Here is a 26211-nt window from a genome sequence, read left to right on the forward strand (position 1 = left end):
GGTGATAATGGAAGTGCTGGCACACTCAGTCTCCCCAGCCCTGCAGGTGTTACAATAAAAGAAGCTTTAAGAACTTCAAGAACAGCACAAGGGCAAAACCTACAGATGTTTCCTTCAGTTGTTTGTAATGGGAGAGCTTTGCTACAGTGCTATTGTTTCAGTTGTCCCTTTTCTCTCGGGGTTTTACTCCACTGCAGTTTATCATCCTCAGTTCTCAGCATAGCAGAATTCCCTGGTAGGGCACACCAAAATGGGGAGGAGGGGTCTTTCCTTAAGACCTTTCTGTTCTGTCTTCCTGACAGAAGAGGAGAGTTAGGCTTTTCAGGGCAAAGACTTTTATTATAAAGATCGTCACAAACAGAGCAATCCATAGTGAATGAAAGATTGAAATGGCATCATTTTAGATATATTGTGGAGTCAGGAAGAGAAATTACTTGCAGTTTTAACGTGTTTTGCTTGTTAGCTGCACCAATGGAAAGCTTAATCTCCTTGCAAGGAAGGTCTCTCTTTCTCGATGAAAAAGTTGAATGGCTGGTCTGGTGAGTGTTGTCTTTTATTGACTTAAAATACGGTCCTTGTCGTATGCTGTGAAATGAGGAAGATAGGTTAGTAAAATGTGGAATACTGTATAGCCAGAAAAGATCATCTAGTTATTCATGTTTAAAGTACTTTATCATATTGGTGAGTAATTAAATGCTAGAAATACTATTTAACTGGGTTATGGAGCAAAATTCTGCAGCCCTAGCATGCTGAGCTACTAAGGACTTTAGGAAGACACAGCTACATTGTCCCTGATGAATTCTTTTAAGCCTTGAATTTCGTTGCTTTCTAGGCCGAATTTTTGGTTACCTTTTTCCACTTCAAAAGGTCACAGAATGATTCAGTAACTCTTTCAGAGCTGATATGTTTGAATTAAAGTGCAATAATTCAACAAATAAACCTTCAGCAAATATTACTAAGAATTTATATCTCAAATTTAAGTCTCCAAATGTATTACTGAGATGATGAAAAAATTGCTGTATGTTTATACACAGTATATGGATGGAAGCCCAAGTTGGTTTTTTCTGTCTCAAATTACCTCACTCTATTGGGAGGAAAGAGGGGAGATAACATATTAAAATAGGGACATTGCATCGGTTTGTATCACAATTCTATGTGTGTAAATTTTTGGTGAAGTCTTTTGAAAGGGTTAGCTTATGGCAACTTGAATTCTACATGGAATTTGGTAATAGAGCTATAGCTCTACTGTGGCAAAACATAGAAAAGATGTACAGTTTCATTGTTCTTTCCCTCACAAGGAAATCAATAAGCTTAAATGAAAATAAATTCAGTGTTTCTTTATTTTTAGCATGACTTCCTAAGGAAATAAGGCTTATGTCGTTGCACTACCCATCTGCCTCTGTTCCCGCTTGATAATGTTTGAACGATTGCAGTCAAATCTAATGTAGGAGTTGAGTTTTCAAAGACGCAAAGTTTTCTACAAGATTAGTGAAAGTCAGTGACTAGGCAGAAAAAAAAAACCCACAAACCTTAAACTGACGTTCTCCTCTCACTGAGCAATTACAGTACGAGTTCAATGGTTGTCTGTTCCACTTGGATGTGGGCTGGTCAGGCAGCAAGTGAGTGCACATTCCCAAAGGATCTGCTCTGCACTGCTGGCACTTAGGGGGTAAAAATACTATGGGGATTGCAAACAAGGAGAACCAGAGGTACATGTGGGAGAGTGGGGGGCAGTGGAATCAGAAGGGGGGCATGACTGCAGTAAAAAAAGGAAGAAGTTTAGTGTTTTAAAAAAATTAAAAGTACACACAACCCAAACCTCCACAAATTCTTAGGGAATCAAGCTTCACCATCTCTGCCTCTCAAGGAAGAATTTCTTCATATTGTAGAATACATATAAGGAAACTTAACTAGACTGATACTGCAGCTATTTTTACTGTAGTTTTGATGAAACATAGTACATAATTCTTAGTATTGAGGTTGTTTTAGAGAACAATAATTGAAAATTTAACTGTATATTGTGAATTGCCTCACATAACTTGACAGTTCAACAACTCTACATTCAAACCAAACTACTTCATGTTTGTATTTTTCCAGCATGGACTTATATCACTCCAGGTTTTTTGGTCACTACTTAATTAAATTTGTAAAGCTATCCCATCTGCCTTAAACTTACTTTGCTTTGCAAGCACCTTTTTGGTAACTTTTACTTTCAAATTTATCTTAGTATCACAGGTATTGTTTTAATTGATGTAATATAGTTTAGCTCACTGTTTCAGGTGATTTCTGATGATGCTAGTGGAATGCCTTGGAAAATGCTATGTACTGCAAATTTTTATTTCTTTTCCATGCTAGATTGTCCTCATCTGTGTAACTACTTCTGCTTTAATTATGCTTTGTCTTAAAGTTCTCTGTCAACTGTTCTGCTCTCACATTATGAGAATAAGTGTAAGAATCTTCACGCTTCTGAAGCTGCCTGTGCTCATTTCTTGTTCCCTGTACATAAAGATTTTGACACGTTTGACTTTTTACAAAGTACAGTCAGTGCTGTCTGTAGTCATTGTGACCCACATCTAAAACTTTCCTAAATGATTTAGTGTGTCTTGCTAAATAATTGTCTCTGTAAACTCTTCTGTAGTTTAAGTTGCAGTAGCAGATGTGTGTTGTCTGTAGTTGGGCTTGTGCCAAAAGTGGCAGTGAGCAGTTAGAGCTGCCCTGGGATTTTTGTTGAGTGTTTCATATATTCCATAATTATCTGATTCAGACTTTCAGCAGAGGATTAAGTATTCTTTAATTTACTGTGAGCACACCTTTTGGCTTTTATGCAGGCTTTTTTTTTTTTTTTTTTTTTTAATTAGAGTTTAGTTCTTGTTTTCCTGAAGATTTAACTTGTGTTCGTTTACTGGGTTTTTTTGGTTTTTTGGTTTTTTTAACAGGTCATCTGAACAAGAATCACCAAAGTGAGTTTTCTTTAAACTTTCTACTATAGAATCTCTAGCTTTAAGATAGATAATAAAATACATAACTTGAACTGATTTTTCAAAGTAGTGGTCTTGTATGGTTAAAAGACACAAATAAATGTATAAACCAATGAAGATTGTAAAGATTTGTGAAAAAAATTAAGGTTTTGGATCAGGATGTGGAAAGTCTTAAGTCCTAATACACCCCTAACCACTATTAACAAGAAAGTTGGTTAAAAACTGTTGTAAAAGTTTAATGATGCAAAAATCCACTGGTAATTTTATCTGGTAACTCTTTATATAGTGCCAGAAGGCATTAACTGAGATAATTTGTCATATTTTTCTGGTATTGTTAATTTTTTTTCTACACTGAAAAATCATTATGATCTGTAATCTCAACTTGTAAGTGAATTTTTTTTTATTTTAAATTACTATGTCCTGAAAAACTTATTAGGATGTATTTACATATACAATGTTCCTCCTTGCTTAACATTGACCTCACAGGAATCATGAAAAGTCCTGGAAGCTGTCAGATAAAACCACAATTTTGACAGTATAATTCCTGTAAGTGTCATTATAGTTCACTACTTCAAAGTATTTTGAAGTTATTGAGAGCGCCAAGTGAATAATATCTCCCAAACACTGAAAAAATATTTTCTGTAATAACTGAAAATTCTGCAAATGTTGCACAAAACACTTCATTCCCATTGCCAAGTACACGTAGTATAACTGAACATCAGAAATATTACAGCAAGAATACATTTGCTTGATGGCACCTTTCAGAATGTTGCAGTCGGATTTCCACAAGCCGAGAAATAAGTGTTTGCATTATTAAAGTTTGCTGCAACGCAAGTCCTGTATGTTAAAAGCCTAAGCTACATTCCTCTATATTGTAGTATTACTTCTTCATTGACAGCTAGCAGCGGCTGCTGGAAATGGTTCAAAAAAGCTCATGTATATAGTTAGACTAGTACCAGAGCAGAAATAAATGTTAGAATTACAAATTTTAATGCCAGGGTTTACTTGCGTATACTTCTGCTCCTTTAACCCTGTGAGAATTTGACGTTGCTTTTAGGGATAAACTGTAATAAACAACTAACAGCACGTGTTCTTCCAAGGATCAAATATGCTTCATTGCAGTGCTGGGTTGTCATCAGCAGTGCAGAGTGGTCTTGCAAAATGTACTACCACTGAGCATGATGATCGGTCATGTAAGTGAAAGGTCTGTCTGCGGTGGGGTGATACAAGTAGCTAGGACTCCATTTTTGCTGTACACAGCGCTGTATGTTAGTGATAGGAAACTTTGTCTGAGCTGTACCTGAGCTTTCCCCAGGACAGAGATTTTAACAAAGTGTTAGGTAGTATTTTTAAAGACAGAGCAGTTAGTTTGTATGGTATCTGTGAGTTTGGTCCAATTAAAGAAGGGTTTTAGTTGTATTAGAGGTCTGCATTTCATCCTTTTCATAAGAGGACATGTAGCTAAATGAATGTTTGAAAGGTCCTGGAGCGCCACCAGGCAACTTGGTGAATTCTAAGATTTGAGGTATTTACTGGCTTTTGTTATCCTTGAATTTTAAGGTTCTTGAATCACTAGGCCAGGTCTGCACCCCAATTTAATTCTGGGTCCTTCTACATGGTTATAACTATGTCAATGACAGAGTATATTAACTGTAATAAAACCTTTCACTGTCACTTCATTTCCTATTTCTCTGACAATTTACCATGGCTTCTCTGCAAACCACCTTCTCCCAGAGGGATAAGGTTGAGATGGCACTCATAAGAGAGAAGAATGGAAAAAAAAGTGCTTTGCAAGAATGAGTGTGGAATCATGGAAAAGGTTTTCATGGGTAGGATTGGCAACTGAAGTGCCTTTCCCCTGGGGTTCAGCTCTCTCCATGTTACTGTGATTTCCTGTACCACTGCAACAGTGCCTTTCACTGCTAACATCCAAATATTTTGCTAAAAATGTTTTTGCTACTCTAGTTTTGCTTTTTTTCATTCTTCTGGATGTCTGCTGATCAAATGATAGGCTTAGATCATACTCCGATCTCGTTACCCTGCACCTCAAGAAGTGGTGTTAAATCTAAGTACAAAGTTGGCTTGCTCTTTTAACTGGGCAGTACATTTGTATGTTTTACTATTTAATTTAAAAATCTGGATAATGATACCTTTGTAATATTTATTTATCCTTTTTAAATGAAGGAATGTATTAGGAAACAGTCCAGCGCAGAGTTCTCTGACCCGTATCTCACCTAAAGCCTTGGCTCAGTCTCCCAATGGAGTTGGTAACGTTTCTGGCTCTTACCCGTTGGAAGGGGTGGATAAACAGTTCTTGGAAACATATGACAACGTTACAAAAAGTAGCTCAACGGAAGATTCCAGTCAGTACTACTGCGATAAGGTAAGTTCCATTGTGTGCTTTTTAAAGTCAAAACTAGTACTGAGTGTAGCTTTGAACTGCAGACTAAGAATGCACAAAAATTGTGGTTATATTTCAGGATGAGCATATTTTACGCAGTAATAAGAATAAATCTTGTCTTACTACTCAAATTTATCCAAGGTTATGTACACAGTATGATAGGCAAGCTTGCCAGCTGCATTGATTTCCATAGTGTCCAGGCTTTCAGAAGCATCTGCAGGGGAAGTTCCTAGTGGAATGGGAATCCTTCTGCGATTAGATCTTATTTCCTCCAAGGGGAAAGATCAGATAACTCAAGTTGCTATATGTCTTCATAGCAGGCACAACTCTGCTTTATCCCAGGCATCTCTTCTTCAGGATGGCTAAACATCATCCTTTGAATTCTCTGCTGACCAGAGAGCAGAGCTGCTCCCTGCTAGCGTTATGCTAGTGGATCATTCCTCCCCTTTCTCCAGCCTGTTCCAAAGGGGTACTGAACAGCTTCCTAATGTGCCTGTCCAGTAGCTGCTGCCAACTTTTAATCTTTCTGGCTTGTAGATCTCTTGCAGAAGACACCAATGCACTCATTTACAGGAGAAAAAAATGGGGAAAAAGTAGTCATTTCATAGTCCTTAGAGTAGAATTGATTCAAATATGTTGCACCTAACATTTTTTCCTTTTAAGTCACCTTTAGTAAAGACAACACGTTGAAAATTTTCGAATAGGAGCTATCAATTGAGAAAGCTAAGATGAGAGTAACAGTGTTAGGACAGAGCAAGCAGAGAATGTATTTGCTGTTATGTATGTTGCTATTTTTACAATTTAAAAGGTTACAATCATGAGTACATTCTGTAACCTTAGCTTCTTCCTATTTTACACATGGATTTACATAGAGTATTCTTGTTCAGCCCATCTAAATTTGAATGCACTATTTTCTAATTTGCCACTATTTTCTTTTAAAAATTAGAAAAGTTTTGGTTTTTTTTTCTATATATTGCAGAATGACCTAATTGAGGGAGATTTACTTTTGGTGCGTATCATACCAGATGAAGACGGGAAGTTTGGATTTAATCTAAAGGTAAAACAGCAATCTTCTAGTATTTTTAAATACTTTATAGAGATACTATGCTTTGACTTTATGATTATTTTTCATTTTTAATGCAAGGCTTTGGAGAAAGCAGTATATTCTACAGGAATTTCTTATGGACCGAGAGTTTTTTAGAAGTGGCAGCCTAATCTTTAAATGCTAAAGCAACATCTACAAAAATAAGTCTCTACTAGTTCTGTGTTTTTTAGTTGCATATACTATGGGCATGGCACATTTCCAAAGCAGACTGCCTATTTGGCTGCTTAAATATGAACTTGGAAGCCTAATTTAAGGCATCAACTTTTGGAAAATTGGACCTCTGTATTATAAAACAAGTTAAATAGTTTGTGCTATCCAATTGAATATATCCATTAAAAAATCATATTGGAAAGGTGAAAATTAATTTATGAAGAAAATGGAAATTACTATTGATAATTGACTATTGTAAATGTTTGATGTTCCCTCACTGAAATTCCATTTGAGAAGATGAAGTAGTGTAAAGTAGCCATAACGTCAAAATCGGGGCAGAGTTTGATCTTTTCACCTTGGGCATTTATTGGTGGGGCAGTGATAGAATGTCATGTAAAGAGAATAAGGGAGTACAGTTGTCTGGAACTTTGATCCTACCTGATCCCTTGCAGGTTCATCACAACATCTAAGAACACTGTCCACCTTGCAAGTTCAAGTGTTGAATTAGGCTTGCTTGAAGGGTAGGATTAGAATAAATGCTGCATTTGATCTGTTTCTTGCCTATCAAAATATATGGCCAAGCAAAGACACTGGATCTAGTTTACTGCGAATTGGTAGATTTAAAAACACTGCACCCTTCCCCCCTATTTACTGGTGAAAATTCAATCTTGTGAACCCTGCCTATAATGACAGAGCATAAAGTTTATATAAAAACAAAAACAGTGATTACTTGTTTTAAATGCTGCTTATGCTTAATGATATATTTATGGTTGTTATTTATTTGACATTCCTCTAGGGTGGTGTGGATCAAAAAATGCCATTAGTGGTATCAAGAATAACTCCAGGATCACCTGTAAGTAAATTCTTGAGGCTTTTAATCCCTTCCTTTATTAGTCCCTCCACAACTCAGAGGTCCGTAGATGTAGGAATTTGGACACACATAACTAGTATGAGATAGCAGCTGAGCTGTTCTCTTTAGAAATTGGTTTGACCAGTGGTTTCTTAAACTACAAATGAAAAGATCTGGAAGTGTTAGCCAAACAAGATACAGGTAGAAAGCATGTTTGTTTCCCCCTGTCATCTCAAAAAAGTGTATCTTGAACTGGAAGATGTTTGATGAGGGGCAAGAGTAATGACTGAAGATATGGAACAGTGTTAATTAAAGAAGTGAGTATTCTGGGCCCCTGCAGCCTAGAAAAAAGAACTAGTTTAAGGGACATGTAGTAGGGATCTGTAAGATTAAGAGCACTGTGAGCAGAGAATTTTTTTCACTCACCTTCTTCCAAAGTGTATTTCCCAACTCTCATAAAACAATTTCAGTGCAAATAGGAAATATTACTGACTTAATCCTAAAAATCCAATGTACTCTGCATCTTGTAGACTCTTGAAATTTGATAAGCAGTCACAGGACTGATACCTGTTTGAGATACTGAAGAGTGATTTGAGATACTGAAGTTAATGTAGGGCAAACAGGCTCATTCCACAATCAGAGAATGAAAGATGCTTCTCCAGAGGCAGTGATTTTCTTTGGCAGATTCAGATTGTCTTCTGGAAAGTATTGATCTGGGTTTTTTTCATTTGGATTGGAAAAGGACTGGACTTCTAACTTACACCCTTCATTTAAGTGTCTCTGGTTAGTGGCATAGGCATAGATGCAAGTGACCAATTAGCTCTCTAGCCTAGTAAGCCACCAAGCGAGCAAGTTATCAAGGGTCAGGGAATAAACAGGAATCAGTTATCCAATACAATATACTCAACAGCAGTGTTATAGAAATCATGTCATGTTACAGCAAGAGGAAAAAAAATATACTTATTTTTAGAGCATAGCAGTATTAACATTGATTGTATTGTTTTCCATAAACTAAATTTCACCTGTTCTTGACTGTTTAATGAAATGTAGCTGATATTTGAAAGTTCAAGTTAAGCCATCTATGGAATGCATTTTTACGTTATTTTAGCTCAATGATGCCTTTCCTTCATTGTATTTGCTACAATTTTAACTTGCTCTAGATTCACTCATTACCCTGTAAATTGTCCTCAGGGATGTTGTTTAGTAATATTATTTGCTAAGATTAGTTCTCAGGTTTGTAGGTCACTTTTTCCCACTTTCCTACAAAAAGATCTGTATTTTTTGTGGAGGAGGGGAAGCAAATCTACTCACCAAAATAAGGCAGTATTTTCCCTTTCATGTCCTAAAGTTCTTTTAAAAATCCCCCTCTAATACAGCAGCAATCTAGTATGCTGGGAAGATTGTAGGACAGAGTAGCCAAAATTGTTGTGGGAAAGCATTATATCTAAAGAACAAACATTTATTGCATCTGTTTTTTGTTTGGTTTTTTTTTTAACTAAAGTCCTATACTGATTTTTTTTTTTTTCCACAAACAGTATTAATGTCCTAAGGTGCTGAAGAAGTCATTATAGTTTTATTTAATAGAGCTTCTCATTGAAAAATGGTATGCATGCTTCTTGGAGCAATAATAAGGTGATTAGCATAAAATGAAACATTGGGTGTGTCAATAGGACAGGAAGCCTTTGACATAATTAATTGTCTGGAAGAGCTCAGTATCTGAAAAATCTACAAATTATGCTTACATAGAAGGAAGTAATTCTTCAAGATATATTTTATATAGTCAGATGATTCAAGTAAGAGAGCTGAGGCATTAACATGTCACATGATTAACAAAGTTTCTTTGACCAAAGATATTAATCTCCTTCTGTAATAAAGAATAATAGTCAGCAGCCAGCTGAGAAATCTACATTATAAACAAATATAGGAGATCAGAAACCATTCCCTCCATGTTCTTGTTGACTTCTTCACTCTCCTAGACTGACCTGATATGGTCTTTATATCACTTATCTTTTCAAATTATATTTTAGAGAGAATAATTTATCTCTCAAACAATAATATTTCGGAATGATTAAATCAGTCATTCATAGTTGCATTCTTCAGTCTTGCCTTTGTAAATTGTGCAAAATATGGCAAGGGAGTTTTTGGGGAGCTGTGAATACCTCGTTAAATCAGTGTTGAAGAACACCATGGCTGTTCCTAATTCCCATTCTTTTTCTGTTTACATTTGTCTTTTTTATTAATCATTGTCAGTCTTCCCTGTCCTTCATTATTTTCTTTCCTTATTTCTTTGCAAAAAGTTGGGGGAAACTATTCCTTTTTTTAAATTTTTAAGCAGCTTTTCTGCTTTGGATTTTTTCCTCTTGCATACATCTTTCTTTTCTCTCTCTTCTTTCTCTTTCCTTTATCTGTTTTGTGGTACTCATACATGTCTTAAGCTTTCTTTCCTTTTACTTTATTCTCTGACACAAGTGGCTCCCAATTTATTTTCTTCTTCATATCCTTGCCTCTTTTTTTTTTTTTTTTTTTTTTTATTCTGCATTTTTCTTCTTGGTTCTTTCATTATCACTTCTCCTTTCTATCTCTTCCTATTTTTTTACTTGGTAATATAGTACCTCACTGATAAACTTACTTTAGGAGCCATCAGTGCAAGGCATAACCAGGACCGGGTCTAATTAGAACATCTTGTTCACATTTGGGGGGTTGGTGATGGTTTTTTGATAGGGCTAATAACATTGGATGAATGAAGTTCAGGGAACTTGTGCTGGCATTAGGGAAATACAGGGAACAACTATGAATAGAGAATAACAGTAAAGGTCTATGTCTCTTTCATATAACAAATGAAATGGAGTGTATATATAAGTATATCACTCTTGTGTAGCTGGGTGCCTCCTAGACAAAATAAAAATTAGGATAGCAATGAAAATAAAATCGTTACACTACTTGACACTCAAAGGTTATAGAATCCTGCACATTCATATTACAGAATCGCAGAAGGCTGGAAGGGACCTGGAGGTCATCTTGTCCAACCCCCTCTGCTCAAGGGTCACCTAGAGCTAGTTGCCCAGGACCATGTCCGGATGGGTTTTGAACACTCCAAGATGGGAGACTCCACAATGTCTCTGGGCAACCTGCTCCAGTGCTCAGTCACTCTCACAGTAAAAAAGTGTTTCCTGATGTTCAGATGGAGCCTCCTGTGTTCAGTTTGTGCCCATTGCCTCTTGTCCTGTCACTGGGCGCCACTGAAGAGAGCCTGACTCCATCTTCTCTGCACCTTCCCTTTAAGTATTTATATACATTGACAAGATCCCCCATGAGCCTTCTCTAGGCTAAACACTCCCAGCTCTCTTAGCCTTTCCTCATAAGAGAGATTGTCTAATCCCTTAATCATCTTTGCAGCAGCATCATCATATTCTGGCCATAGCTTGAATTGCTTTGCACTGGCATTAAAGCTAAACTTACTAAGAAGTGTGGCAGAAAAAAGCCAAACAAACCGTAGAGTTCAGCAGTTAATCTAAATTGCTGTATCCAAGACAAGACATAATGTAAGTTTTCATTTGAGATGGCAAAAGCCTTGTTTTAGTGTTCTCTGCAGCACAGGTAGCAAAAGAATTTATCACAAATGCAGGGTAGTTGAGCATCATAGGTTGAGTACTTACCTGCATCTTCTTGTTAAAACTTTCAGTGAATGAAGTGAGGAAGAATGTTCTCTATTTGTAGATATCATTTGATATCCACCAAACAAGAATCTGATAAATAACAAAAATATGAAATGTGTATGGATTTCTTTAGATGTTAAAAAGTACCTGCCTGGGGAATGTCATGTGACTTAAATTATGTTCATCAAAATCATGTTTGGACTTCTTAGTATGCACTGCATAAAAACTGAAGTGTGTTATCTTATGTACCCAAAACACTTTTTCCAGAAATGCATTTGCAAATGGCTATAACCAGCAGTTGTTGAGGCTTGGAGTCTGAAATCTAGATCTTTAAGAGCAATTCTTTTTATAGCTATCAATATGCTGTTTGAACTGTTTCTCATCTTCATTGAGAGGCTTTGCAGCAAGAAAGACAGCTTTACATCTGAATCCTTTGATAGAACTTCTGAAGCAGAAGATGAAACCTTGTCAGGAGAACTCTGAAGACTTTGCTTACATGATGAACTTAATATCCTCATCTGTTCCTGCTTACATGACTGGATGCGATGACATTAATGTGTTTCTTTGGTCTTGAAACAGGCTGATAAATGCATTCCAAAACTGAACGAAGGTGATCAGATAGTATTAATTAATGGCCGAGATATCTCAGAGCACACGCATGACCAGGTGGTCATGTTCATAAAAGCCAGCAGAGAATCTCACACGAGAGAGCTTGCACTTTTGGTCAGGCGGAAAGGTAACTGGGCTAATTTTATTCACTTTTAATGTTTTTGAGACTGTTGCTCTTATGCTTGGTGGTATACCCACTTCTGTTTACATAAACGTGTGCTCAGTGCACTGGGAATAGGTCTGTGCTAAAAAAGTAGATCTCCCTGCATTTGAGTTAGTAGTGCCAATAGTTTTAACTATATAGGTTCTTACCACTGCAACAAAGAATCTATCAAGTTAGAATTTCTTCTTATTTTTTAAGTCTAAAAATCTATGAGAACAAATAGTCCCTTGCAAAAGTTTGTGGGGCTTGGGGTTTTTTTGTAAATATAGCATAATTTCACAAATCCCCAGTTGCGAGTGTACAAATACCCATGGGCTGTTCCCCAGCACAATTGTACAATGAAACAAGTCAAATAAGCTGCTTTTTCTTTTCTTTCTTTCCATTCTTACAATAGACATTTTGTGACAATACTGAGCTTGACCTTTGCTGGCTACTTGCTAAACTGCTGCCAGCAAACAGGAGACGCTCTCTGAAATATGCAGCGTCTTAAGCCTGTATATTTAAAATATGGGGAACCCATCCAGCTTGGTTCTGCTTGCTCCGTATTTAAGCACGTGCAGATCCCAAGAGCTCTGAGATGATGTGAAACTTCTAGTTTATTATTTACTTTCCTTAGAAGCTATGGTAAGACCTTAACACACACAATTATGGAAGGGCTTTGCACAGAGTTTCTGGTTACATTATGACTTAAAAATCTGAAAGGATTATGCATCACTGGGAAACAGGAGGGAATAAAACTGCCTAAATGATATGTACTTCTGTAGCATTTACTTTATTTAAAATTTCTTGTGTTTCTAGGAAGACAGATGGGCTCTTGGTCTTGTTTTCCCTGAACAGGCCTGCTCCTATTATTGTAGGCCTTTCCACTGGCTCTATGCAATATTTAGTCTTCCCTTAACTCTTCTAGTCTCCTTCCTACTTGCAGATATGAGAAGTCTGCTCTTAGCTAAAGATAACTTGTGGCTCCATGCCAGTCATTTGTATAGGCATGAGTATGAACAGCTCCCCATTTTCTGAAGTTTGGCAGGTATGAGCCATTCTGATCATTGCAGAGAATAACCACAGCTGGACACATTTGGTGATGCAATAGCTTTTATAGAGACAGAACTGCTGTGTAGATTAATTCATTAACGTTTGTCATGTTCTTCAACATGTTAGCAAGGAAAGTCATAGAAAACTGACTAATAAATTTTTATGTAGTTTATTAAGTTAATTCCTTCAATGTTAGCATATGAAATTGCAAAAGATAATTCAGTTGCTTCTCTAATGGCAAGGGAGTACTTGTGTTCGTTTTGCTGTTGGGGGTCCAAACTTATATAAGCTTCTTATAGAGAGATTCCATTAATTATGCTCTAAACTTTTTTAGGCAAAACTAATTTGTTTTTTACCATGGTGGATGTTGTGATTCATTAGCCTATTCAGCAGTTCATTCTGTAAGACAAGGTTGCAGCAAAAAAATGATTTGTGCTTGGAAGTCAAGTTCTTTGCCTTCATAGATAGGCACCTTGAGGAGTTTCATTTTCTGAAAGGTCATAAGGACATTTAACTCTTAGTAGTTTCTACAGTAATGTAGTACATAAAGAAATGCAGTTAAATATGTTGCTATTTGCTTTCCTGAGGCCTTGTCTTTGCAAACTTTGTTGTTCTTGCAAGCTGGTAAATTTTAGTATGTGTTGCAAACACATTAATGCTGTATGTAACGGATTTTAATTTTCAATACATCTTTCAGTAGTTAAACAGTTTGTGGAGCCTAAATCAGAAGATGAAGCTGATTCCCACAATCTCCCAGAACCTCTTCTTGCTATCTCTTCCGAATATGGTGGTGATACACTGGAGGAGTCTATGGAGCAGCTAAGAGGAGGGCTGGAAAGTGGGACTGTCCTTATTCAGTTTGAGGTAGGTAATACTCAGCTCTCAAATGCCATGAATATAGATCAATAGCTGTGACCAGCAAGTAATGTAAGGGCTTAATTAATTGGAAATCTCATTGCTCCTGTTCAGTCTTACCTCAAGAGAGCAAGAATGTGACTTGCCCATCAGTTTCACCCTTCACTACTTAGGACAGGGAAGAACGAGTTATCAGTCTTGCATAAAACATCATCTGCTGAGAAAAATGTGTTTTTAATTAACATGTTTCTAGCTCAAGTACCCAAAGCTCACTAAATTAATATTTTTTTCTTAATTATTTTATGGAGTAGAATAGCGGGGTTTTGACAGAGGTCAGTCTGGTACTTTGTTTCTTTTTCCATGCCGCTTAGTGACATTTCTAAAACATCTTTTATACCTTAAGTTAGGGTTTCAAGTTCTCATGTGTTGCCTTCTTTCATGGAATAACACAAGCAACTTGACCATTCCTCATCATCTTCTCTTAGAGGCTGATATGAAAGTGTTAGAATGTTAATTTCCATTTGCAGGACACTTGTAATGTCCAGTTCTGTGATGTTTCTCCCTGGCAATCTAAAACACTGATGGTTACTTCTTGGGCAGATTACTTTGTAGGTGAGATTCCCCTGTATATAGGATGAGACTTTGAAGAACTGCTGTATAGATTAATGAATTAACATTTGTCATGTTCTTCAACTTGTTAGCAAGGAATTTCATAGAAAACTAATAAAATGTTTTTATAGTTTATTAAATTAGTTCCTTCAGTGTTAGCATAAGAAATTCCAAAAGATAATTTAGCTGCTTCTCTAATGGCAAGGGAGTACAGTGTATGTATGTTTGTGCTTGTTTTGCTGTTGTGGATCCAAACTTTTGTAGTAACTTTGCAGAGACCCTGGTTATTATGATTTATAAATTTCACATTGTTGAGTTCTGGAGTAACTCTTTCTGATGCTGAAAACTTGTAGAACAGCAATACAATTTTTCCCTATTTTGATATTTTTCCTTCACTGTTTTTTCAAATGCCATAAGATTTAATGGTGGTGGCTGAAGAGTTGTGGTATTGCTTATTGCATAACCACTCTTTTTACCAGGTTTACTTTGTTTCCAAGATTTCTGAGAGTTAAGATTCCCTCTTTTTTTAAGGAATTGTAGACCATGGTTCATAGTTGCTTTCCAAAATCCACAGCACTGGTTGCAATGCAGCAATAGCAATGAGTCTGGCTATTGAAACAGTAATTCAGAAGATATGAAATAGCCTTTCAATGCTTTCTTAATTGTCAAAATTGTTGACTAAATTTGTGCACAAAGTTCCCATAATGATCTTCATAGGATATTTGATCCTTTATGACTTTTTTCCTGACAGCGTTTATAAAAGGATATTACTGATGTTACAAAAAAAGTGCTAAACCTTTTTGTAATCTAATAAACTAGGGGACAGCTTAGTGGCCTTCCTTCTTTGAGTTCATTGTTTAGTGATCTTCAGAAGCAGAGATAATTGCAGCATCACCTCATCAGCTTTGGTGGCTCTCAAACTCTCCATTCACATTAGTAAAATAGTAAATCATTAGGCAGTAGACTATGAATAATCAACTTTTTCCAGAATATTTTCCTCTACTTAAGCAGAATTTAAGAAGTCTGTCAATGGCAAATGACTTTTTGCCAGGCAACAATAATGAAGCTCCAGAATTGTTACTTAACATTAAATTATTCTTCCTTGTCTCCCAAAAAAAGCAGAAATCACAACTTGGCTCTAGTAAAACGGAACTTAACTTATAACTGATAGAAGCTGTTCAATTACATATTTTCTCAAGTTCTCTTCTCATACGGCTTGTTTATGCTGTTCAAGTGGAAAAACGTGGTGAGCTGTGATACTGAGTCTTAGGATTCAGTAAATTTCACAGTAGAATAAACTTTTTGTGTGCTGTTCCTTTTCCGTCAATCAAAGTAGAAGATTTTAGCCTCCTATCCGTTTCATTCCATTTTATGTATGGAACCATATTTTAAATCTTCATCAGTCATGTAAGATATAATGAGCTCTTTGGTAAGTGTTCAATGAAGTATATAAAACTCTGGCACAGCCAGGTTAATAACTCAGTTGCAAGTTGCTTTCATATATATTTAATACAGAAAAACTGTAGTTGTATAATTACATTTCTTGATTTTTGTTGTTGTTGTTTGTTGTTTTTCCCCCTCTGTACTTTTTGTTGTCTTGTATGATGCACTTAATGCATTTTGACCTTAAAATTTTGCTTATACAATTGTATGCCTACATTTACTCCAGATAAAGTTTGCAAGATAGGAGTTGGCCCAAAAGAAAAGGAGTCACATGTTAAGAGATTGTGATACGTTGAAGCTTTGTTTTTTCAGGTACTTGCAGGTTTGAATGTGGTAGTTTTAGTCCAGAGAATGTTTGTCTGAATTTTTTGTATTGAAGTTGATTCCAGAAAATACCAGTCTGCAGCTATTTTTTTCTTCTGATGTCTTTTATTGCTCACTTCTTCCACCCTCAACTGCTGTTTTCCTTCTGGCCCACAGTTTTCTAAGAAAAAGGCAACCTTGCAGGGAAACGGTTTGTATCAGTGACTCTCACATTTCCTCTTTTTTTTTCTAGAAATTCTTCTGGAGGTGATGATGGGCTAGCAATAACAGAAATTCTTGTCATGTTAAATACAAAAATGTCTCAGGTGAATTTTGCAGATGGTTGGGAAAAAGATTAAAGAAAATAACTTAAGATTTTTTTTTTTTCAGTCTATGTATTTTCATGTGAATCTATTTAGGGTGTGTACAGCATAATCACATCCCTCAAAATCGTACCATTTTTCATTCTGTTTTGCAGCAACTTTATAGAAAGAAACCAGGGTTGGCTGTTACATGTGCAAAGGTACCTCAGAATATGGACAAGAATAGATACAAAGATGTTCTGCCTTGTGAGTATTAAGCACAGTTTCTGTCTATTTTGCTTTATCCTCTAAATGATAGCTTATAAAACTGTTGTATTGAACTTTTTCATTAAAGATTTCGTTATATAATGAAAGTCGTGTAATTGTTCATTTTATTTTCTAGAAGGTAATCTATTCTGGCTTGTATTCTGTTGTTTGTGTGTCTGCAATTCCTCAGTTTTTTGACTTAATAGGAGGGAAGCATGCCCCTTAATAGCTAATTTTATTGCCTCTTTTTTGTGTGTGTGCAGATGATGCCACAAGGATAATATTGCAAGGAGATGAAGATTACATTAATGCAAATTACGTGAATGTAAGTCATACAAAGACCTGCATTTGCTCACTTTCTATATTACAATAGCAGACTAAATATAGCCTTTTTAAGGAATAAGGGGGTTTCGTTTTATATTTTGGGGATTTGTAAGTGTAAAAGATGTAGAGATTCATAATGTAAAAGATGAAATGTCTCCTGTGAAACAAGTAGCCATCCTGATACACAGTAGATGCAAGCATGTGGTATACACTGTGATGTGTGCAGAGTCTTTAACCAGTAGAAATTGTTTTACCTTTCCCTATACTGCAAATGCTGAGGTTGCCTCCTATAGCTCAAAACTAAGCCTTTTTTCCTCTAGAGCCACTTATGGCCTACCAACTATGCTATGAAGGGTCCAGACGATAAACCAGAGCCCCAATTGCCCTAATCATGTGTGTAGGCTGGAAGACAGGAAAAAGAGGGGAAAATATATATATGTGTTTGTGTCAGATACTTAAGTTAAACACCTAAATCACAGAATCAACTATCAACTTATTGTGTCTAGTATCAGGCAATAAACAGCTTTTGCTAGTGTACCTTTGGTATACCTTACCCTTATTCCTTACTAAATATTAAAGAAAATTTGGAAAGCTTTGCAGTTTCAAGTTTTCAAATGCATTTTCACTATTAATCATCTCTTCCTAGTTCAGCATGAAGGACTATAGAATCTATAGTATACATCTAGTTTAAATTAAATATTTCAAGATTTTTCACATAACAAATTGTGATCTTGATTGTCTTATTACTCAGCTTGCCGCCTTAATCTTCCCTCAAAACTTCCTGTTTGAATGAAATGCTGAATTAAAATAGTACTTGAGTAGTGAGAGCAAACTTTACATAGGATTTTTCTTTATAGATGGAAATTCCTTCTGTGGGCATTGTGAACAGGTACATTGCTACTCAGGGTCCTCTTCCACACACATGTGCACACTTCTGGCAAGTAGTCTGGGATCACAAGTTGTCACTGATCATCATGTTAACAACTCTCACTGAACGAGGACGGGTAAGTGTTCAGGTTCCTTGTATGCTGAAGAAATGTACTGTGCCTTTAAACTTTTTTCCCATTGCTATGGTTAAATAACCCTAAAAAAGGCCAGCTTATTCTGTTGAATCATTTCTTTGAAGGCCAGACTTTCTGAATTACTTAGAGGAACAGATACTCTGCAACTTTTTTTGTTATGCTGCTTTGAAAACAAACTAGCTGTCTGATAAACAGAAATCACTGCACTGACTCCATTTTGCTGATCAGGCAGGTACTACATGCTGTCATTTTTTTCCCCCTGAGAACTGGGCTCCATGTGGCAGTTGCTGTCCTAACAATTCAGCAGATGTCTGGAAGCGTTGAGCAGGTTGAGCAAAATTTGCAGTCTGGCTTCAAACAAGAGTCTGCCATTGCAGTACTTACTAGTTTTAGCATGCTGGTGGTCAGAATTTAACCTGCTTGCTTTTATTTATGTCGTAGGTTGTTTCCTAGAATTGCTCTGATAATTCTTTTAATTCTGTTTAAATAAATTCTAGCACTCCATTAATTTCAGAATAATACAGAGAAAATTAAAGCAGTATCTGGTGTATTCTGTTGTACTTTGATTTAACATATCCTTTGTAGTTTTAAAGATGAAGTTCTTAGATTATTAATGTACAGAAAGGGATAGTTTTTGAAGTTTTAGAAGCTGAAAACTGAACAGGTTTTTTTAAGAGGTGGAGAAGATGATGACTCTTGTATGCCTTCACTGCAGCCTTTATCTTTATTTGCTATGTGATCTATCCTACACTATCAAATTTATCTGGCATCCTAGTCAAAAAACAATGTTTTTGGAAAGCAAGAGAGTGAGTATTTGAGGTCCTAAACAGCATAAATTATTGAGACGGAAGTAAGGACAGTTAAGCAACAATGTAATTCCTCATTGAAATGTATGAAACAAGCGTGAAAGCTGAAAAGCAACAGATTTTAACCATTTTAGCAATTGCAGATAAGTACCAGACAGAAAGCATCTTGCATCCAATTTCCCTAATTTTTGTTATAAAAGACCAAAACAAAAGTTTATAGAGAATTTAGCCTATTTTGTCATGTTATTTTCCAATTTGGATGTAAACACCTCACCAACAAACCAGAATAGATTTTTATACTGCTCCATGAATTCCCTGAACCATAGCATAGGAGGGGAGGCTGGAAACAGAAGTGCTTGTATACAGTCTTGATGTGTGCTTAATTTTCTTTACAGACCAAATGTCATCAGTATTGGCCTGATCCACCAGATGTAATGGAATATGGCAACTTTCGTGTCAGATGCCACTCTGAAGATTGTACGATTGCTTATGTTGTTAGAGAAATGGTGATTACAAATGTTGAGGTAAATGCCCGTTGTCTTTATCCCCAAGCAAGCTGAACGAATACATGTATAGATAGGTAGATGTAGACTCTGTGTCTGAGCATGTCTGTGTGTGAATATACATGTGTGTATATATACACACGTTTTTATAAAAAGAATATCTATTATATGAATCAACAGAGTATGATTATTTCTTTAGAGCTTCTTCAAAAACATACTTTTTGACGTTTTGTAATACATTAATACATTATGCTGTACAGGTACTGTAATAAGCTTCATAAAGAAGTTTAATGCTTTTCTTTAAACAGTTTTGCAGTCACTGACTCTCAAGTATTTTGATTTTCAATGAGAGTTTTTTCTAAGTAACTGTGCTCTTTCAAGGATGAAATATGGGTCACTTGGTTAATGGCATGTGCAACTAGAACAGCTAACAAAGAAGTGAAGCATAATAATGTTGTTTTGAGAGAAGATGCAGAATCTCACCAGTTCCTTTTCATTGTCTTTAGTCAGATTTTAAAAAAGAAAAAAAAATCCATATTTATCTCAGTTGAAATGTGCTCAATTTATGTAAGGTACTTATATTCTGTAGCTGTTAATACTTTATGCTAATGGAAGGGTTATAAAGCAAAGAGAAAGTTAAATACCTGGAATACTTCTTGCATATCAGCTTGTGTTGTGAAATCTATGTTCAGATCACATCTAGATTTCCCACAACCTGAATATAGGGGATGAAGTTTGGCTTTTGTTTGTAAGTTGTCCTACATTTCTTATACATTTCCCTCTTCATCTCTTTTCCAAAATTCTATGGTCATAAGTATTTTCTGAAAAGATGAAGGGTTTGTGCCATCATAAGATACTTGTGTAAGAAATCACTGTGTACTGACCAAATGCTAATTTACAGTTCCAATACTACTCAATCTTTTAAACTTCTGTATTGTTAAGTAGATGTTACTGTTATTAGAATTGCTAGTAGTAAGAAAAAGAAAATATCTGGTTTAAAATGTAACATTTAATTGATGTTCTTAGAGCAAGATGACCAATGCTTTAGTCTCATAATTTTGTAACTGAATCTATTAACTTGACAGTGCATCCAAATTTATTTTAATGTGATTAAGATTTCCTTTGTAATCATAAACATATGAGATACCAGTACTTAAAGGTCTTTCAGTTAAGACAGTTTACAGTGTTTCAGTTTCTAGCTATGAGAAACCATCCAGTCAGGGAGCAGCATGATTTTTGGTTCTGTTTTTCAGCCAATTAATCTGTAAGTGATAAATTCTTCTGTGAATGTCAGCACGGAAGAAATTAACCTCATTAAAGCAGTACTGCAGAGTATATGTAGACAAACTTTTAGTCCCTGTCACTCAAATTAGTTGATTGCCAATTAACTTTGGTTAGCTAATGCTTCATGTAAATATTAGTTTACTCTTTCAAATACTTGTTCTTTGTCTTGGTTAGTATTTATCAAACCGGTACATAATTTTGAGTAAGTTCACCAGTGACTGTATTCAGTAAGTGTTTTCACTTCAGGTGTCTATTCACTAGCATGTGATAAGTCAAAATCCTCATGAGAATGGGGCAGTCAAATTTTTTTTTTTTAATACAAGTTAATTCTTTTTGAGGTAAAGGTTGTGTGAGAATATAGTGTGCCTTTGTAGACATGTTAACAGATGTGAAAGTTACAAGGATCTTCAACTGTGTAAGTTGTCTCATGTTGAGAACATGTAGCTCTCAGTTGAGGACATCGTTTCTAATGCCAAGGTGTATGCTTGCATAGATTTCATCTAGGTTAGACAAAAGCATGCCAAAGCTAGTCCTAGGTGGATGTGTGTTTGTTGCGGTGAGGGCAAGGTTGTTTTGATGGGGTCTTTTATTTTGGGTTTTTGTTTGGTTTTTTTTTCACTAAAGGCAAGTTTATTTGTACACTTAAATAAAGTGGCTACACTCAAAAGAACACTCAATATTGAGCTGTCCCTACAGTAAAAATATGACCCTAATAATTGATAGCTCTGTGTGCATTTGATATTTCAGATGGAAATAAAAACCTTTGTAGCTTGTTAAAACATAGTGAAAGAACTCTCTGAAACGCTGAAGTATTTCCTAGTTTTACATGTCATTTGAGCTGCTTTCTTAAAGCTGACCAAATATATTCTTCTGGAGGCATCTTGTGTTTGGGTAGACTTTGCAAAGCTTTATATGTACTACCTCTCACAGATATTGTTATTTGTATTCTTTGAAGAATGCATAAAAATCATCTGAATTCAAACCCGGGTTTATTATTCCCTGAACTGATGTAAGCGTCATTGGACTGGTCTTTTTGAAGACAAGTAGCTTTTAATAGTAAGATGGATAAAGCTTCCAAACTCACAAGAGACTTCATTTCTGTTGGAAAGGCATATTTGTGAAAGAGTTTCCTCTGAATTGCATTGCACAGATTTCAAATCTGCCTTTAGGGGAAAATAGCTCAAAAGAGAAGTTTATGAAATGATGCCCTTGGCCTTTTGTTCATATATGTTCAGAAGACTTAGGAACAGGAAACTTTTTAGGCTTTTTCTGATGCAGTTTAACTTGGTGCTTCTTTACCTGTAATTGAAGATCAGCAAATGACTGCAAATGTGTGAAATATTTGCAACTTTTCTAAGCCTCATGAAATGAAATAAGGATTAATTTCCTGCCTTTTCAAGACCAAGATTGAAAGCTATCCTGTAGCAAAATGAAAGAAAAGCAAATAAAGCACTAAGTTTGGGGTTTTTAGGTTGTTTTTTTTAGTTATTTTTAAAAAAGCTTCAGAACACTGTGGAGACCAGAACGAACAGACCAAAGGAAAGAAATTGTGTAGTGTGAGTGCAAAATTCATCACACAGTGCACTATTTTGTAAAACAAGATAGATATTTCTTTTTAATCACTGAAAAAATAGTATGGAAAGCCTGAAGCAAACTTTTGTTCAGTTTCCTTTAAGATCATTACCTTACAGCATATCATTGCCCATTAAATCTCACCAATTTCATCCAGTTATGTTTTGAAAAAAACTTTTTTGCTGCTTTCCCGTGTTTAAACAAGCATTTTTCTTGATTTCAGTTAAGTGTGGCTAGAACCCAGCCATGGAACTTAGCAAGGCTGCGGAGGTGATACTTGCTGAAGCATATTACTCACATAACTTTTAAAGAACTGTAATTTTGCAAGTTTTTTTTTTTTTTTATTCTGCCGTATCTTATGTTAGTTGTTGCAGCACCTTGTTAGTTGTTTCCAAAGTGCCGTGTCATTCTCCCACGTGATTAGTTTTATTAACTAAACTAAATCATTCAAACAAAAAGAAAAAAAAAATCAAGATGTTTTAAAATTGATTGAATTTCATCCTTTAAAGACAAGTTATACTGTTGCTATAATGAATGAGGAGTGAGCGCCACGAGAGAGCACTTACACCTTATAAACAACCCAGGTCAAGTTAATTAAGACAATTCCTTGTGTCATAATGTGGACTGTTTAGCATGATTGTGCAGACGATGACAATGCAAATAGAGGGATTTGGGGAAATAAGCTTCTTTAAATTAAAAAGCTATCACTTTCCATGGACATCACAATGATGGAGGGGATAATTTGAAGAAAAAGAAAATAAATTGATGCAGCAATTCAAACAAATTGAAGATTAAGCATAAATTCATTTTGCTAAGGAAGGATATTGCTGTTTGCTGAAGGGAGGAAGTAAAATTACAAGATGAAGAATGACTGGTATCTTTCTGTTTATGAATGACCAGCATGTGGGCCTTCTAGTGACTGTGTTAAATTGATATTAGGTGAAACAAAGGCAGCAATGTAAATGAGTACGCTGCCAGCACTTTCTGCTATAAACAGCTGAAAATAGAATCTCTGTCATTTTTATGTATCTTAATTGTTTGGGCTGAGGCTTTCCACACCATTTGTCTTCCTTGCCAGACACATGTCATACGACAGTTTGCGGGGGGGAAATGTTGAGTTTGCTCATGTTAAAGATTCTTAGATTGGTTCACTGAAACTTTTGCTTCTGCACATTAAACAAGACCTTGTATTTTCTTTTTCCAAAGAAATCTATATAAATTTGACCATGTCATAAATGTCTTGAACAAACCCGTCGCACTGCAGAGGTATTTTAAAGGCTTCTCTGAAAAGTGTCTCCACTGAACATATTCTGTTCTGTCAAATACTTGTGGTAGAAGAAAACAAGTTGGTTTTGAGTAGTAAAGAGCTGAAGAACAGAAGTAGATTAAAAGTCTTATGGCAAGGGTGTACAGAAGCACAATGAGGTGGGAACAGTGGTCCAAAGAAATGCCAGATGCCACTGCCAAAGTATCTACTCTTCAGAAACTAGGCTTTAACCCTGATCACCGAGTCTCAGTTTTCAAGATATATTTGTGAAGCTTACTAGCAAAGAGCATACCTTTTCCTGCTTAGAAGATAATAGGACCATTTCAAGGTTAATGTAGTTCTACATGGTGAAATTTCTTTTCATTTTTCTTTTAATTGAAGATTATATTATAACCTAGACCAAAAAGGACATTAAAGGAAAAAGTGAAATGCAAAATCAATTGCTTGGATTTTAAGAAAAGTCAAAATTAAGGTTGACCTTTCAAGCCTAAATTTCCTTCTTTCTATATAAGTATTATCATTCTAAGCTGTGTGTGTTGTTTTTATGAAGAACACCCAATTCTTTTATTAATCAGGGAGAGTCATTTTAGGAGAATGAAATGAGGAAGCCTGCCTTTTGATGTAATGATAATAAGCAAGGCTGCAAAGTACAGAAAGACGAAGAACGGATATTTTTGTGGCTGAGGGTCTTGACAATGAGATTGTCTTGCAAGTGTTACAGCAGCCATTTGAAGCATTACCTCTGACAGCTCTATACTTTGTCAGGAGTTGCAATCCCAATGGCAGACTTACTAGAAAAGATCATGTGTCTTTACCCTGTGTTTTTGAGCAAAATCTAGGATGTTAGCTTAACCATGATGAAGTTGCTTTTGCAGTAAAATGTCTTGAATTTGCACAGGAGGGGTAGGTACATCTCTTTTTTTTTTTTTTTTTTTTTTTTTTTTTTGGCTCACACTTTTGCTGCAGCATCAATAACCATTATCAGAAGGACAGTAACAAATACCTTGGGACAGATATGATGTCTTAGACCTCTGTAGCTGCTTGCCAAGTAAATGTGGGTCAACGCCATGAAGCAGCTAAATGTTGGCCAAATGGCTGATGATAAACTGGGCAAATTACATAATTCAGAAGTGTCACTGGAGTGACACAGTTGTTTGGACTAATTTTTTTGAATCCACCATTTTTAAGCTGATTTGTGGAAATACCAAATACATAAATTCAACTAAAAACAGTCCATGTGAGTGCAAAAAACATTAAATATTTTTGGAACAACAAGGTGTATAATGTCAAGTTAGGCAAAAATAGCAAATGGGCCACAAGCAACTCTTGCTGTCTCGCTTTCTGTAAGTTTAGAGTTATAAAACAGGGCTAATGAAGCCAGATTTTATAAAGATAAATTCTATGTTTATCAGTCATTAGGATGCTACAATAATGACTGTCATTGAAAACCTAAGTGCAAAAAACAAAATTTGTGGAAAGGATTTAAGCTGACTTGCAGAGAATAATGGTTGGGACAGAAACTTGAGTATAATAAGAGGTAGCTTCTCATTTTCCATTACCAGGTTTGTACAAAGAAGCAGGGTCTGGCAGAAATAGTGTGTTTAAAAATAAGTATTGTTAATAGGACATGTACAGTGGGGCTAACTATGGGAGCAGTAACTATAATTCTAGCACTTTTTTTAATGTATGAGTGCTAGATTTTAGTAACTGTGATGGTCTTCTAATGCAGGTTATTTCCATGTGTGGTGGTATTTGGCTGACGTTTTCTGAATTTAAAAGCTGACTTTTATTGTGAATGTAAAGGCTTGAAGATTTTATATTAAAAAAAACAAAACAAAACACTAAAAATAGCTTAAAAAAACCCTGGACTTTCACCAGAGTACTGATTTGATATCTTCTGCATGAGACATAAAAGTATTAGAATTAGAAAAACTGGTTCTAACATATATGAATATAACTACTGTTTACAATAGGTTTAACTTACTAATAAAAAATGAAGTATTTTAAAATACTTGTGTGTTTTGAAAAGCGAGTGATGTGATGGTCAAATTTTAACAATTTGAATCATCTCAGAAGAGCTCAACCAAAAGAATCAAAACTGATTATATCAAAACACGAATAACTAGAAAACTCTACTGAAGCTTGAGGCATACCTGGAATAATTAACAAACAGCTATGGTGATCTCTAAGGATGAATAGGGCATGTAACAGAAAATGAAGATGATCACACCAAAAGCAGAAGCTCTGAGGACTAAGTGCATGCTCTTACAGTGTATTCTTACTCCAAATAAGTCTTATGTAACATGCTTGTTGTACTTAATGTCTATGAGCTATTTAAAAATGCAACATACTATATTTGAGCCTGAATTACTGATAAATAAAAATTAAGTTAACTCTTTCTTCTTTTCTGAGCTTGTAAAATGGCTTTTGGTGCTACAGATCACTGTCGGTGGTTCTCAGGTGTGCCACTGGCACTTATCCATGATGCATGGCTTGAAGTTCTTGATGCACATGGAAGGTGACTGGATACTCACTTTTGGATAATTTTAGAATGAATCAAGTCTTTGTTTCAGCTGAATGCTGTAATTCAAATGTCTCTGATTTGAGAGAATCAGCTCAAACTGTTACATGTAATTGCTGCGTTATCTCATTTCCCTTTTGAAGAGGTTCTGATTAAGCACGCGCAGATTTGCAAAAGAGGACTTTTTAA

The 26211-nt window shown here is 35.7% G+C and overlaps 1 protein-coding gene across 1 annotated transcript in view; it reads left to right on the forward strand.

Moving 5' to 3' along the window:
* The window catches only part of PTPN3 (protein tyrosine phosphatase non-receptor type 3), a 127085-nt gene that overhangs the window by 93445 nt on the left and 7429 nt on the right, over positions 1 to 26211 (forward strand). Inside the window, exons 15-23 of the mRNA XM_050891070.1 lie at positions 5163 to 5361; positions 6359 to 6436; positions 7431 to 7487; positions 11720 to 11876; positions 13642 to 13808; positions 16633 to 16723; positions 16987 to 17048; positions 17905 to 18051; positions 19271 to 19399. Coding sequence (XP_050747027.1) covers positions 5163 to 5361; positions 6359 to 6436; positions 7431 to 7487; positions 11720 to 11876; positions 13642 to 13808; positions 16633 to 16723; positions 16987 to 17048; positions 17905 to 18051; positions 19271 to 19399 — 1087 coding nt within the window. The remainder of the gene's footprint in view (positions 1 to 5162; positions 5362 to 6358; positions 6437 to 7430; positions 7488 to 11719; positions 11877 to 13641; positions 13809 to 16632; positions 16724 to 16986; positions 17049 to 17904; positions 18052 to 19270; positions 19400 to 26211) is intronic.

This window comes from Gymnogyps californianus, chromosome 2 (assembly GCF_018139145.2).
Source record: "Gymnogyps californianus isolate 813 chromosome 2, ASM1813914v2, whole genome shotgun sequence".
Classification (NCBI taxonomy): Eukaryota; Metazoa; Chordata; class Aves; order Accipitriformes; family Cathartidae; genus Gymnogyps; species Gymnogyps californianus.